Source organism: Orycteropus afer, unplaced genomic scaffold (genome assembly GCF_000298275.1).
Source record: "Orycteropus afer afer isolate SDZICR_OR568_19922 unplaced genomic scaffold, OryAfe1.0 scaffold00683, whole genome shotgun sequence".
NCBI classification, from domain to species: Eukaryota; Metazoa; Chordata; class Mammalia; order Tubulidentata; family Orycteropodidae; genus Orycteropus; species Orycteropus afer.
Genome location: NW_006922270.1, coordinates 195,572 through 211,186, shown reverse-complemented (window position 1 = coordinate 211,186; position 15,615 = coordinate 195,572). Strand labels below are relative to the sequence as shown.

Sequence of the window (15,615 nt, the reverse complement as noted above, 5' to 3'; positions counted from 1 at the left end):
GGCAGCTGAATTTTTTCCACCATTAATGTTCTTTATCATATATGCTGCCTTTTCTCTTCATTGAAAACCTGAAAGTTAACTGTGCATGTTGCTGTTGTGGTTGTTGGGTGCCGGCTAGTCGATTTCAACTCATAGTGACCCCGTGTGATAGAGTAGAACTCCCCATGAGGTTTCCTAGGCTGAAATGTTTTGGGGAGTAGGCCACCAGGTCTTTTATTCCATGGAGCAGGTGGTGGGTTCAAACTGCCAACCTTTCAGTTAGCAGATGAGCTCTTAACCTTTGCACCAGTAGGGCTCCTTTAACTGTACATAAAGATATAAAAAGTCTTTGAAAAAGAGAAATTATTAGCCTAAATCCTTTAATATTTGATTTTACTAGGTGATAATCCCAAAGCCTACTGCTAATGAAGTCAATAAAATCTGTTTCCTTTTAAAATCATATACATGGTACAAATTGTGTTTGAACATTCAGGAAGACACAAGCACTTGTTTATAGCATACAGTCATCCTTATGATAGAGAGGAAAGGTGTAGCATCCCTATAACCCTTCAGAATTGTCTCAGATCATTCATTCATGAATAATTAAAATTTCAACCTATGTATGTATGTATTTTGACACCTACTGACATGCATGTGTTCAAATGCATGTAAGGATATAGACATGTAAGAAACAAAAACAGAAACAAGCATCTTGAGTATGGTTTTAGACAAATTAATATTTTTAAAGCCTCTTTATCTTCAGAATTTGATAGAATCAGTATGTGTTGTTTAACAGTTCCAAATTGGCAACCCCTCAGCCTTGAATACTGAGAAAAGGGACACCTGGAATGTTTGTCAGTTCCTAGCATCCTCACTATGATATCTATCGTCTTTTACTCCCAGGTTTCAGGCTCTGACCTGTCCCTCTGATGTTGAGACGTGGATCCCATTACCATTGCAGGGCCCCTGGTCATCAAGGTCTAAATCTGTTCGGAACTCTACGGTTAGATAGCTCCTCACATTAGTGCTGCTGCCAGTGAACCCTCATAAACAGGCTTGGGACATCGGAGATGGAAAATGTCTCTTACCAAAGTGATGCTTTGTGTCAATGACACATGCCCCTTGGTCAGATTTCATAGAGAACCTTACAGAGTTTCTACTTCATAAAAAATTTCTAAAATTTTAGTGCAAAGCAAACAGCAATACTTTTGTCTTTTTGAAAATGGAGAAAACAAGAGCCAAACCTCTGAAAAGTATCTTCAACCAGCATGCAGTATCTACTTGCCTGTCTTTAAGATTTGGCCACAGAGTCTGCTTGCAGAACTCCAGCCCCAAAGGTAAGAGAGAGAAGGATGATGGTGATGCTGAGGAACAAAGGGACACACTTGCTGATAAGGCATGGAAGAAACAGAAACTACCAAAATCTTTCTTCTCTGCCTTTCCTTGACTCCCAGTGGTCCAGTTTCTGAAGTGGCAGTGAAAAAGAAGGCCAGGGCTAGCTGAAGGAACAACTGTGAAGAAATTCTTCTTTGTGGCATCCTCCTTCCTGCTATTTCCTCTTCACTTCCTACCCATCTCTGTTCTCCATTCCCCAGACCTAAGGGAAGCTATTTCAGTAGACCACTGTGCCAGAGAAGTTTGTATTTTAATAGGATACCCCCAAGGCCAAAGCCAAAGGAAATTCAGCTGTAATAATAGGCAGAGCTGGCATGCTGGGGAATGAGGGTGGGGCAACTCCTCATGTCTTGAGTCCCTTAGAATGTTTCTCCCCTTAATCTAGGCCAGGAAACAAAGGCCCCACAGTTCAGCTTTCCTTTAGGGTAAGAGACCCATCTCTTCAAAGTAAAAGCTGTGAATCAGGTCTACTGCCAGCTAGGCACTCCAGGCTGCTAATCCCTGGGAAGTGCCTGCAGCTGTGTTGGCACTTGTCCTGCCCTTGATTGACTGAGCTTTAGGAACGAGACCTGGTTATTCCGGAAACCCAAAGGGCTCTCCTAAGATACCACAGAAGACCACCTTTGGGTTTAGGGCATGAACATCTGCTAGAGAGATGTGGCTTGAAGCAAGAATGTGGTCTGTCAGAAATGGGGGGAAAGGCTTTGGGGGCAAGGCCAAAGATGACAAGCAACAAATGCCAAGTGATCAGGTAGAACACATTCTTTCTTAGGGCCTCCTCTCCTGGTGTGGCCTGCCCAAACACCCTGGTAGCAAGAGGAACCAAACAAAAAGCTTTATTTCCAAAACCTATGAGAATAAAATTAGAATTCTCTCTAGAGCTTCCCCCAGAACCAAGAGTATCTCTTTTACTCACTCCTTCTTCTGTCAGCCTATAGATTTAACATAGACAAGAAGACTTAAGACTTAAAAAAAAATCAAGCTATAGAAGTGCAAGGCATTTCAAATGCAGCAACAGAACTCAAGAGACAAAAGCTAACTTCCACCTTTCCTTGAGTTTGATTACTTTCATTTTGGACCCTCGAACTTCACTCTTCATCTAATAACTCCTTTAATTCAAATTCCTTTTCTCAATTAGCTTCTAAAATTATTCAACAGAAAGGTAAGAAATGGATTCTAATTGTATTTTCCAACAATAGTCAGGGTCAGATTATAAAGCATCACACTAATTTAAGAAAAAAGAAAGACTTTAGAACAGACTTAATTTAGTGTAAATTCTATTCTATGACTAAATCTAATCCTGTTAAATGTTTCCTTACATTTTTTACCATATTTAGTGACTCAGTACTACAGTTCTGTTTTATAATATATTTTTGTTTGCTTGTGACAAGTAAATACAGACAGTCCCCAGATTACCAACCACTTCCATTCCTAAATCTGTCTTTAAATCAAATTTGTACATGATTGGAACAGTTAGGTACTGTTTGTATCTAACACCAGTTGGTCAAATGTTTGTCTTAGTATATAGTTTACCTTTCTATGCATAAAAACATTAAAGAAACACTTCCAGATACACTAAAACATCCTTAACATAATAATATAGTAATAATAATAATAACAATGTTTTGATGTATGTGTATGTCACAAAGTAGCACCCATTTGTTACTACAAACCATTGTATGTATATACCTCAAAATTTTAGTATAATAGGCTTTAAGAGGGGAGTGTTGGTTTGTAACTAAGGGTTGTATAACTAAGGCATTTATGGGGGACTGCCTGTAGCATAAAAAAAAAAAAAAAAGGCATTTGCCTTTTTCAGGGATTACTTGAAGTGTATTTTTCCCAGCAGAACTTAAGTCTACATGGCCCAAGATGAAATGGTCAATATTGTTCCCCTAGGATGCGTATGCCTCGGAGGTATTAATCCTCTTTTTACCCTCATTTCAGGGAAACTACTACTTTTAATCAAAGGTCAGTTTGTCCTTCCTGAGAACACTGTGGACAGGCTTAATAAATCCTTTTCCCTTCTGAAACTAGATGTTAACTATCTAAAACATAATTAACAACAGGACGCTAGTCAGCGAGTGCACTTTTCACTCTATGTCTGGGGAGTTTAGGTGCCTCCAACTTAATAGGGGCCATGTTGCTAGATATCAAATTGGCCATCTTGATCTGACCTCTAAAAGCAGTGGAAAATGATGCCTAGTAAATTAAGATAAATGCCAAATCGCTCTGAGGAAACAGGCCTATATTATTACTATGAAATGGGTATTTGGGTTTGGGGTCAAGACTTCACGATAAGGATATAAATACCAGCTGGGCATCAGGGGAGGACGTGCTCTCAGTTATTGTACACAAGATAATAGTGACTCACTTCGCTCAGCATTACACTTGACTGGAGATTTTAAATTCCTTTTTAAAAACAAGACTGTTGTACCACAGGGTAAAGATTTTATTATCCTCAATAATGGGATTGAATATGCCAAGGCATGGAAGCAGAAAATTAGATCTGCTGATCCCAGAGCCAAGACAGGGGTTAGGGAAAGCCACAATTGGTCACTTTGATGGCTTTGCAGTGTTGCAGGGGCCTGGAAACCGGAAGTGGAGAAGTGCCTGATTCCAGCCAAGAGAGGTAGGCGAAGTCCTTCTAGATCAGGTCTGGGCAGTAGAATGGTGTCAGAACATGGGCAGGCACCATACCTGTGCTGTCCTAGTGTTGTTAGAACACTGAAAAAGGAGGCAAAGGCACAAAGCCGTTAAGAAAGGAAGTCATTGGCCTGGCTCTCTCCCTCAGAGGCCATTGCCAAGTAGTTCAGAGTAGCCAGCAGAGTCAGTACTTGCTTGATATGTCATCTCTAAACAACCAGCATTGATCAAACAAATCCCTGAAGACAAAATGCAAACCATAAAGCTTCAACCTGAATTCTAATTTTTATCACTTGAATGGAGAATTCATATGAATCTTGTTCCTTCTACATTTTCTTCCATCTTTTCTCTTCACTCAGACTGGTTCCTATTTATTTCGCTTCCCACTGTTTCTTGTATTTATTGCTTCCTGCCCTGATATTTGGGGGAGAAAAAAGAGGTTGTAATTTAGTTTCCTGTCAAGGCTCAAATTAAATACAGTGCTTCTTTCTCACTAAAGCTCTTCACATGGCCAAATTTAAGTGAGGTGACAGGACCTTACCTCAGAACCCTCTGCCCACTGCCTTCCTCTATGCTGACCTCCAGCCAGACATGTGGGGATGACAAGCAAAATGATGAATGTCCAGAAATCTTCTCTGGAGTGTTCCACCAACCAATAGAAACAAATACTCTGCAACAGCACCAACAATCCTAACCTGTCGTTACATATACTCCACAGGAGACACTGGCACAAGTCTACTCAGCTTCTGTAGGCACATGTCTATTCAGCTGTCTTAGGCCAAAAGGGAGCATCAATGTCTTTGCTCCCCTAATTGCCCTTTCATAATCCATTAAAATTTATAATTCAACAAAATACAGGTCCATCGCTCCACAGGAGAAATCATTGGTATTTGAAAGCCTGTCACCACTAGGGCTGGTTATATTTTCTCTGACCCGGTAGTCTCCATGACCAAGTTGGCTCCCCCATTTAAAGAGATTAGACCATTAAACTTTTGCTCTGGTCTTTTTCTGCCCCCCTCAGGTCATGGATTATATGGGACTTTTGAAATGTTATCCTCCTGGAGGAAAACTAGAGAAGACCAACACGTTAAAGAGAGAACTGCAGCAGTCTATGCGGACTCCATGCTCTCCTTTTCTCTCACCACTGCCATGTACCTGGTCACCTTTGGCATAGGGGCCAGCCCTTTCACGAACATTGAGGCAGCCAGGATTTTCTGCTGCAATTCCTGTATTGCAATCTTCTTCAACTACCTCTATGTACTCTCGTTTTATGGTTCCAGCCTGGTGTTCACTGGCTACATAGAAAACAATTACCAGCATAGTATCTTCTGTAGAAAAGTCCCAAAGCCTGAGGTATTACAGGAGAAACCGGCATGGTACAGGTTTCTTCTGACAGCCAGATTCAGCGAGGACACAACTGACGCTGAGGAAGCGAACACTTACGAGAGTCACCTATTGGTATGTTTCCTCAAACGCTATTACTGTGACTGGATAACCAACACCTATGTCAAGCCTTTTGTAGTTCTCTTTTACCTTATTTATATTTCCTTTGCCTTAATGGGCTATCTGCAGGTCAGTGAAGGGTCAGACCTTAGTAACATCGTAGCAACTGCGACACAAACCATTGAGTACACTACTGCCCAGCAAAAGTACTTTAGCAACTACAGTCCAGTAATTGGGTTTTACATATATGAGTCCATAGAATACTGGAACACTAGTGTCCAAGAAGATGTGCTAGAATACACTAAGGGGTTTGTGCGGATATCCTGGTTTGAGAGCTATTTAAATTACCTTCGGAAACTCAATGTGTCTACTGGCTTGCCTAAGAAAAATTTCACAGACATGTTGAGGAATTCCTTCCTGAAAGCCCCCCAATTTTCCCATTTTCAAGAGGACATCATCTTCTCTAAAAAGTACAATGATGAGGTCGATGTAGTGGCCTCCAGAATGTTTTTGGTGGCCAAGACCATGGAAACCAATAGAGAAGAACTCTATGATCTCCTGGAGACTCTGAGGAGACTTTCTGTCACCTCCAAGGTGAAGTTCATAGTCTTCAATCCATCCTTTGTGTACATGGATCGATATGCCTCCTCTCTGGGAGCCCCCCTGCACAACTCCTGCATCAGTGCTTTATTCCTGCTCTTCTTCTCGGCATTCCTGGTGGCAGATTCTCTGATTAACGTCTGGATCACTCTAACGGTTGTGTCCGTGGAGTTTGGAGTTATAGGGTTCATGACATTATGGAAAGTAGAACTAGACTGCATTTCTGTGCTATGCTTAATTTATGGAATTAACTACACAATTGACAATTGTGCTCCACTGTTATCCACATTTGTTCTGGGCAAGGATTTTACAAGAACTAAGTGGGTAAAAAATGCCCTGGAAGTGCACGGGGTAGCTATTTTACAGAGTTACCTCTGCTATATTGTTGGTCTGATTCCTCTCGCAGCTGTGCCTTCAAATCTGACCTGTACACTGTTCAGGTGCTTGTTTTTAATAGCATTTGTCACCTTCTTTCACTGCTTTGCCATTTTACCTGTGATACTGACTTTCCTGCCACCCTCTAAGAAAAAAAGGAAAGAGAAGAAAAATCCTGAAAATCGGGAGGAAATTGAGTGTGTGGAAATGGTGGATATTGACAGTACCCGAGTGGTTGACCAAATTACAACAGTGTGATCGTGTCTGCTTATTATATTTTCACCCTAGGTCTTATCAAAAGCAAAGAGATTATGTTAATGAAAGGATTAAAATAAAAGTTTTTTTTTTTTTCTTAAAGATTAGAAACGGGCACTCCCAAAAGAGTCAAGGACAAGGGTGAGAAATGGGCATGAGTTGTATGAGAAAGAATTTACGAATACACACACACACACATACAGACTCTAGGAGGCTTCTAGTCCCTTAAACCAAGATCAAATAGAATGAAAGCATATTAGCAAGCAGGATCTTATTCCATCCACACTGCAGATGCTGCTGTTGTTGTGACAAAACCTACTGATTATAAGGTCAGCTGTCAAAGTAGAAATAGCTTTAAGTGTTGTTCAGACAACCAGCCAAGTCAGTGGTTTGAGATCTTAGCCATTGCACCTAGCTCCCCAACACCCCAAGGAGACAACTGTGCAGGTTCTGACCAGCAAGAGCAAATCTAGAACCTCAGAAGCAGATGTGCAAAGTAGCCATCAGCCCTGAACTGAAACTGAGTCACCCCTAAATTCACCCAGGGGGGGCAGCTTTGTTGTCTAGAATGTGTAAGTTCCCCATCAATACATGTTCAACATTTTTATAGTTTAGTTAATATACCTTTAAGTCAATGACAGCTCCAGCATTGCAGAGTTGGGGCAAATCTATTTGGGAATATTTTGTTGCTTGTCACTGAATGGGCCTGCTTTATTAGTTACAGCTCTTGGCAGAAGCTTCCAAGTGTCTAAAACTAGAGAGCCAGACCCAACTACCTGGCATGATGGAGTTACTGTGAACCCCAAGGCAGCATCTTCATTTTAACAGGGGGAAAAAAAAGTTGGCCAGCTGGAACAGCTGTTTGTAGTTTGGCCCTACAAGCTTTTTGCATGGATGCCCAGAAACAACATCTGCCCACACATATCTGGGAAGGAAAAATGAACACTGAATGGTTACTTGCTATAGCTTCCAACTTGTAGTGCCAGGCTGCCTTAGCTGGGAAGCATGCCTGCTCAGAGATGTAGAGGGGGAAAGAGGTCTTTATTAATAGAGTGTGAGTCCTGAAACTGAGAAACTTCACAGAAGTGCAGGGAGATAAAAGGTTGAAAGGGAGATAGATGGAAATGACTGGAGAAAGGAGTCACCAGGACAAATCTGTCAATGATGGCAGTCAAATTCTCCTGCTATCATTTTTAAAGTTTCATTCCCAGCCAAACTGGCTGCACTTTTGGTTTCCTGCCCCACTCTACTTTCTGCACACACATTTTTGGTGCCCTCCTACTTCATCACAAGGCCCTTCTGTATATTAACAAGCCTACATGTTTATGCTGCTGACCTTCAGTATCGGGGAAGAGTTTATGGATCTAAACAGAAATGGTTTGCTCTGAAGAGGCTGGATGTACTGCTCCAGACCTCTACCTTTCTTTAAATCTATAGAAATGAAACCAAAACCTGGTCATATTTGAGGCAAATGTCCACAGTATTTTTCCCTTTTAGAGACATAGCTTATATAGGCATTTATAGCAGTAAGCATTTCCCCAAAGCATCTTACCTTTCTGGACCTTTGAGGACATACCATGGAACTCCCCCACCCTCCACAGAAAACTGAGACCTAGGAGAATCAAGTAACTCAGGATCACACCATTAAAGGGGTGGGCAATCTACTTCCGTAGTGATACTGCCTTGACAACCCAAGGAGGGGTCGCTATGAGTCGAGACCAACTCGACGGCACACAACAACAACAACAACAACAATACCTAAGATAGGCAGGCCAATTTTAGATTTTCTCATAAGATGGCTATTACACCCCTCAAAATACATTTCTAAAGAAAGGACATAAGGCTTTATTGGCCACAGGGCAGACATGTTTTAAAAAAAACATTTTAGGATTTAGGTTTGCAATTGTCCTTCTAAACAGCAAAAATGTCCAAATGATTCAAATGTAACCACATCAAGTACAAACCTGTATCCCTTCCTCCCATTTTATATATTGTTGTCTGCACAATGCTAAATACATGTGCAAGGGATCTTAGCTAGTGCATTCCACTACACACTTGTCCAATCTCCCCTACAGACATACTACACAATCACACCAACATGTTATGCACTCAACTAGAAGATAATGACCTTTAATCTGAGAACAAGTGCAGTCCTCCCGAAAGGGCAAGGTTGCATAATGGATCTACAGTCAATTCTCTCTCCAAGGGGCCTGCAACATGGCTATTATTTATAAAACACAACTGAAGAGGGGATTACTTTTATTCTTAAGTCACATGTTGCTAAGTCTCTTTCTGAACAGTGTGTTCCAAATCAGCCATTGATTTAGTGTTAGCCACGTGGAGCATCACGGCTTAAAATGACTCCACAAAACTGACACAACACACACACCAATTAAATGGATTTTGTTCAGAATTTAATCATTCAATTTGGTCAACCACAATGACTTGTTATGGAGATCTGTTTTATGACACATAAGAGTCTTCCAACTTGATTGAGTCTCTGTATATCTTGGGATATTGTATTTTTAAATTAAGGGCATTTTCAAATTTGTCAACTTCTCTTTTCAGCGCTTAAAATCAAAGCTTATGGAACTATGATTGTGGGATGAATTTTTCTACTGGGGGACTATGCATGCCAAGATGTATTATTTATTGTTAGATCACTATTATTTATTTGTTAATATTGATTATTGATTACTAATCTGACAGCATTAGTTTAGCCCTACTATGGAGAAGACACTTTAGAAGTAATTCAGAAACACATCCCCATAAAATCCAAGTCTTCATAAAGTTTTACTTCTTGAAATGCTATAAAGAGGGAAGGAATGATCCCAGCAAACACTTGCAAAGTTCTTTTTGTTTGTTTGTTTTTTCAATTAATTCCAACCAAGACATTAATGTCCACTTTACCAAAGAAAATTATTTGGTTGGTTTTGAGTTGGTTTTTGTTGTTTGTTTACCAAAGAAAATATTCCATTCATCAAAAATACTTGTGTTGGTCAATTAAAAAACTGTGATAATTGGGCTTTCTTGACCATTTGTAAGGAAAAAAAAAAAGAGAGGAGTCATGGTAATGGTGATCATCTGTCCCTAAGTAAGAACTCAGCAGAAGATATAAATTCACAAGGAACTTGGGATTTGCAAGATAGAAACTGATACTTGAAATACGGCATTTTTGTCTAGTCCTACAATTTTCCAACAAATAGCATCAGCACTCCTCAAGCTAAAAGAATTATATTTTATTCCAGAGAAAAAATAAGGCAACCTGTTATGAAACTTTCTTTCCATTGCTCCAGCTCATAAGTTTTGAGGTTTGGGGTTTGAGATGTTTTGGTGTTTGGTTTGGTTTGGATTTGTTTGTGTTTATCTTGCTCCTGCCTTTCCTACCATTTTTATCTCCTCATTTTTCATTCAGAAATGAGTTAATTGGTTGCCAGCTTCCATAGACACAGTTATTTATGCAATATACTACTCTTAATCAAGACCATTACTTTTTTTTTTTTTTAAACTAACCACCACCCAATTGTTCTAAGTGGATTCTCATACCATGACACCACTTTTATCCAGCCACAGTGACCAAGCTTGGCTGTGTCTTATTGTAACAATAGGTGGGCTGGACAGTCATCTTGGGAGTGTGGTATGAGGTAGGGCTTCTTGGACACAAATGTTACCCTCCTCACAATTGCTTTATTCCTTTGGATTCTATTAAAGTACCCCTGCAGCTTGTAGTAGTGTTTGACCTCTGTGAATCTCTGTTTTCTTTTCTGTAAAATGGGGATAATAACAGTAACTATCTTTCAATTCAACAAATACTTCTGAGTGCCTATTATCACCCAGGTACTATTCTAGAGACTAGGAACACAACAGGAGCTCTGGTAGCGTAGTGCCTAAGGCACCTGACTGCTAACCAGAAAGCTGGTGGTTCAAACCCAACAGCCACTCCTTGGAAGGAAGGTTGGGCGATCTACTTCCATAGTGACACCACCTCGGAAACCCAAGGAGGGATTGCTATGAGTCGGGTCCTGCTCGATGGCAAATAACAACAACAACAGGGACACAGCATTGATGGAAATAAACATTCTGTCCTCTGCAGAGCCTACCTTTGGGTGATATTGCAGGTTCATTGCGAAGATGAAGTGATAAAACACTGGGAAAGCACTCATGACAAGGCCCAGCATATAGAAGGAAGTCAAGATACTATTATTCATAATTTGCCTATCCCTAAGGGTGACATAGAGGAGCTCTGGTAGCATAGTCCCTAAGGCATTTGACTGCTAACCAGAAGGCTGGCGGTTCAAACCCACCAGCCGCTCCTCAGAAGGAAGGTTGGGCAATCTACTTCCATAGTGATACTGCCTTGGAAACCCAAGGAGGGGTCGCTATGAGTCGGATCTGACTCCACGGCACATGACAACAACAACAAGGGTGACACTAGGCCTCAGGATGCAAAGCTACAGAGAAGTATATTTTGGCCCAGGATTAGGGCTGTATAAAGATACTGTGGGTTCCCAGAGGAGGCAGTGAATTCCTAGTTACTCAAAATTAGGCTGGATCACCACGTGGTGGGGCACAAACCTTGGATGTTGGGGATGGACTATAAATTTCCAAGGAATGGGATGGATACATGCACTCGGTGGTGGGAGTGGGGGTGCGGATGGCACTGACCACCTAGCTGTGCCTGGCTTACCTGAAGACATTTGAACATTTCCTTTAGGTAATTTGCTTTACATTTGTGATAAATAAAAAGACCAAGTATTTGAAGACATAAAGTTCCTTTAAAAAAAAAAAAAAAGGATGTTAAAGCTCCAACACAAAGTAAACTATTAAATTAGTGCTACTGGATTTGCTGGCAAAGAACTGAGAAAGGCTGCAGCTAGCACATTGCAGAATTCCTCCCTGTGGTGATTACAACTGTTTATTTCTGTTTCATGCCAGTCCAAGAGAAAGCAAAGAGGAAAATGAATGAGCTAGAATGTGTTCACCTGAATAGGCAGTGTCGTAGTCCTCCCCAACCCACCTCTCACCTGCCCCCTCCTTTGCCCAGGTGATCTGTTTGAAGTCCTCTTTGATATCTATGAGAGCACCATACAAGGAAGAGGAAGTGAAGCAACCACAGAGCTATGGTCGCTGTGCAGATTTTTCAGTTAGATTAAAATTAGCACCATAAGGGTTAGGAGGAGCCTTCCAGGTGGGGAAAGAAGGCTTATTTTTGAAGTGCAAAGAAAGAAATGTATACCAAAGAGGCAGAGATGGATTAGTCAATAAGCAAGGTATGCACCGGCTTACCTCGTGAAATTGTGCACTATAGATTAGTAAATAAACATAACTAAGCCCATGTATACCAAGCTTAATGGTTACTCTGCCCCTGCAAGAACGCAACCCACAGAGGAACTCTGATGGATAGGGTTGATGTTCCTGCAGAATATGCCAGCTTCTTCTCCCTCCATAATGTTGATACACTACATGAATCTTTGGATAAAATTAAGCCCACCCCCTGTTTTTCACATGGAAACACTGAAACCCAGAGAAGTGAAACTACTTTCACAAAGCTAGGTAAAAGCAGATACAGGCCTACAATTGAAGTCTAGTTTCTAGCCTAAGTTCCTTTCTGCCACTTTACTGCCAAATTTATGTATCTAAATCATAGGGTCTTAATCTGGGGGCCATCAGTGAGTCAGTGGTAGTGGAAGTGGCGGCGGGTGGGGGACGACTCTGAACTCCTTAAAATTAAATTATATTTTAAAATGTGTGTATATGTTCACTATACGCATTTTTTTAAAGAGAGGGTTCATAGTTATCAGATCCCAAAAAGGGTCTTCTGTGGCCCTTAAAGGGTGATGAACCACTGTTCTAAATTAATAAAGACTTCATTGGGAGTGTGATCCTGGTGTCTTCATTTTGGCTAATGGGCAATCAAAAATTTCTCAACCATATTTTCTCCAAGGAGCCAAAGTGCTTTGGTTTCATCATGCCCAGCCAAGTACTGGTCTTCATTCATTCATTCTTTATTTAGTCACTTGTTTATTCAGCAAACGTATTTTCAGTACCCACTTTATGTTCCAGTACTAGCTAAACATGCTCTCCAAGGAAGGACTGGGAAAGTACTCCTCTTTACTATGCTCTTGACAGGATGAACACCAAGTTGCTACTAAATACTCACTGTTGCAACAAAGTATATGCCATGAAACCTGTGAGAGCCAGAACAGGAGGGGGACTGCCTTATATTTCCAGGTCTTGCAAGTTTTCCACCTTTGACAGGGTGAAGTCTTACCACTTTTCTATCGCTTGTTTTTGTGGAAAATATTTGAGTTATCTGTTTCTGACAGGTTTCCTCCTTACAAAGGTTCTGGCTTTCACAGGTTTTACTGTATAACCTGATGGTGTAGTGCCTAAGGCATTTGACTACTAACCAGAAGGCTGGCAGTTCAAATCCACCAGCCATTCCTCGGAAGGAAGGTTGGGCAATATACTTCTGTAGTGACACTGCCTCAGAAGCCCAAGGAGGGGTCGATATGAGTCAGATCAGACTCGACAGCAGTGAGTTTGGTTTTTTTGGTTTACACACAGAAGGGGCAGCAAACAAAGACAACATATAGAAGTGGCCCTGTCAAAGAACCAGGGGAAGGGCAGCCCATTTCCACATCATACATATAATGCAGCAGCACACCATACCCTTGGAAGGGGCTATTCCCAGATGAGTCCTACTCTGAGATGTCTACACCAGTCAGCCCTTGCAGCAGCTAACTCTCCAGTAAACAGGGAGAAAATCAGTCTCATTCAACTTCATAATATTTGTAGTGGGCAAATAGGAAATCATCACCATGGATAGATGGGTATACTTAAGGGTAAGTGTGTTTTGAACACAGATACTCAAATAGAATCACAGTTCTCTTGACTCCTAGCCATAAGCTAGATATGGTATATGTTGATAGAGGAATTTGGAAAATAATCTACTTGTACCTGTTGGCACAATGAAATGCACCTAAGTTGACCTAAGGGCAAGGCTGTTGGATCACTACTTGGCCATCCTTGAAACACAAAGCAGGCACCAGTAACTGAACAGGACCACTTACAACAATCTCTGCCAAGTCATGATAAAGGAAGACTTCCACTGAGATAGAGGAATATTAGCCTCACTTGGTAGAATTTGATATGAAGTATTAGGGATCTATTCATTGGGATCTAGAAAGTGTTTTGTCTAATTCCTACAAAATGGCAAAGACTCATCTCATTTCCATTATCTATTCTGGCCTCATTCTTGGGAAGATCCACAGGATTATCTTTGGTTAAAAAAAAAAATGTACTTAATTTCCAGGACAAACTTTGAACATATTTGACTTTTAGATCTTGATTTTTTTAAATTAGCATCCTGCCAAAATTGCCTTTAACACCTATCCCAGAATCACCAAGAGAGATGCCATGGTGCCTTCCAGGACTGTGGATGAGTGCAAAAAAAGTGGTAGAGACTCATTTGCTCTGCCTTACACACACACGCACACATACACACAAACACATATGCACGCATGTGCCTATATAAAACATAGGCACACAATACAATACACACATATGCAATATACACAAAAACACTTATGCACACCTATATATACCACACACAGTACATGTACACACAGTCACCCATACACATGCACACACATGAACATATATGTATACACCTACACACACTCAACACACACCACACATATACACACAGACACATCCACACACAGACACAAATTGAAAAAAAATAAAACCCACTGTATCAAGTTGATTTTGACTCATAGCAACTGCCATTTCCAAGATGATAAATCTTTACAGAAGTAGATTGCCCCATCTTCCTTCCACAGAGCGACTAGTGGGTTTGAACCGCCAACCTTCTAGTTAGCAGTCAAATGCCTTAGGCACAGTGTCATCAGAGCTCCTTTAGACACACATACACATTGACCTTTTTTTAATAGTATTTTTTTACGTTTTCAGTGAAGTTCACATAGCAGTTTAAGTTCCCATTCAACAATTTCTACACAAGTTGTTCGGTAACATTGGTTACACGCTACCCAATGCATGAACATTCTCACTATTTATATTCTGGTTGTTCTGTTTCCATTAATTTAGCTTCCCTCCCCTTACATTCTCATCTTTGTTTTAAAGTAATTGTTGAACTTTGGCCTCATATAGGTGATTTTTTAAAGAAGCACAGTACTTACAGATGATATTCATTATTTTTTTAGCCAATTTGTTATTTACCTATAACATGACCTCAAGGGTTAGTTTTGGGTCAAGGCTTGAAGAGTATCTCAGGGCAATAATCTCAGAGAATCCCCCAGTCTCAAGCAGTACAGTAGGTCTATTTTTTGTGTTGTTTTGTTTTTTAGGAATTTGAGGATCTGTTACACATTTTTCTCCAATTCTTTCAGGGTCCATCTATTGTGGCATTGATTAGAATGGTCAAGAGTGCTAGCTGGGCATCATCTAGTTCTGGTGTCAGGATAGATGAGGCCATGGTTCATGTAGACTCTTTGTCCCATAGACTAGTTTCTTTGAGTTTTTGGTTTCTTTCTTTCTCTTTTGCTCCAGAAAAGTAGAGACCAATAGCTAAATATTAGATGGCCACTCACAAGCTTTTAAGACCCCAGATACTACTCACCAGACTAAGATGGAGAACATAACTTTATGAACTATATTATACCGATTGACCAAGATAGCCCACAAGACTATGAAGACTATGGTCCTAATCCTTCAAACCCAGAAATCCAGTCCCATGAGGTGTTTGGTTATGTCTAAGAAGTATCCATACTGTGCTCCCAGTGTGATATATATATATATACACATGTATATATGTGTGTATATATGTGTGTGTGTGTGTATAGCCTCTGGTGTCATAGTGCCTAAGGCATTTGACTGCTAACCAGAAGGCTGGTGGTTCAA

The 15,615-nt window shown here is 40.6% G+C and overlaps 1 protein-coding gene across 1 annotated transcript in view; it reads left to right on the top strand.

Annotated features, from left to right (window-relative positions):
* Nucleotides 1–6,696, top strand: part of PTCHD1 (patched domain containing 1) — a gene marked incomplete at its 5' end in the record, with an annotated part of 77,630 nt that extends 70,934 nt beyond the window's left edge. Inside the window, one exon of the mRNA XM_007956879.2 lies at nucleotides 5,042–6,696. Within this exon, the coding sequence (XP_007955070.2) occupies nucleotides 5,042–6,696 (1,655 nt within the window). The remainder of the gene's footprint in view (nucleotides 1–5,041) is intronic.
* Nucleotides 6,697–15,615: the final 8,919 nt, after the last annotated feature.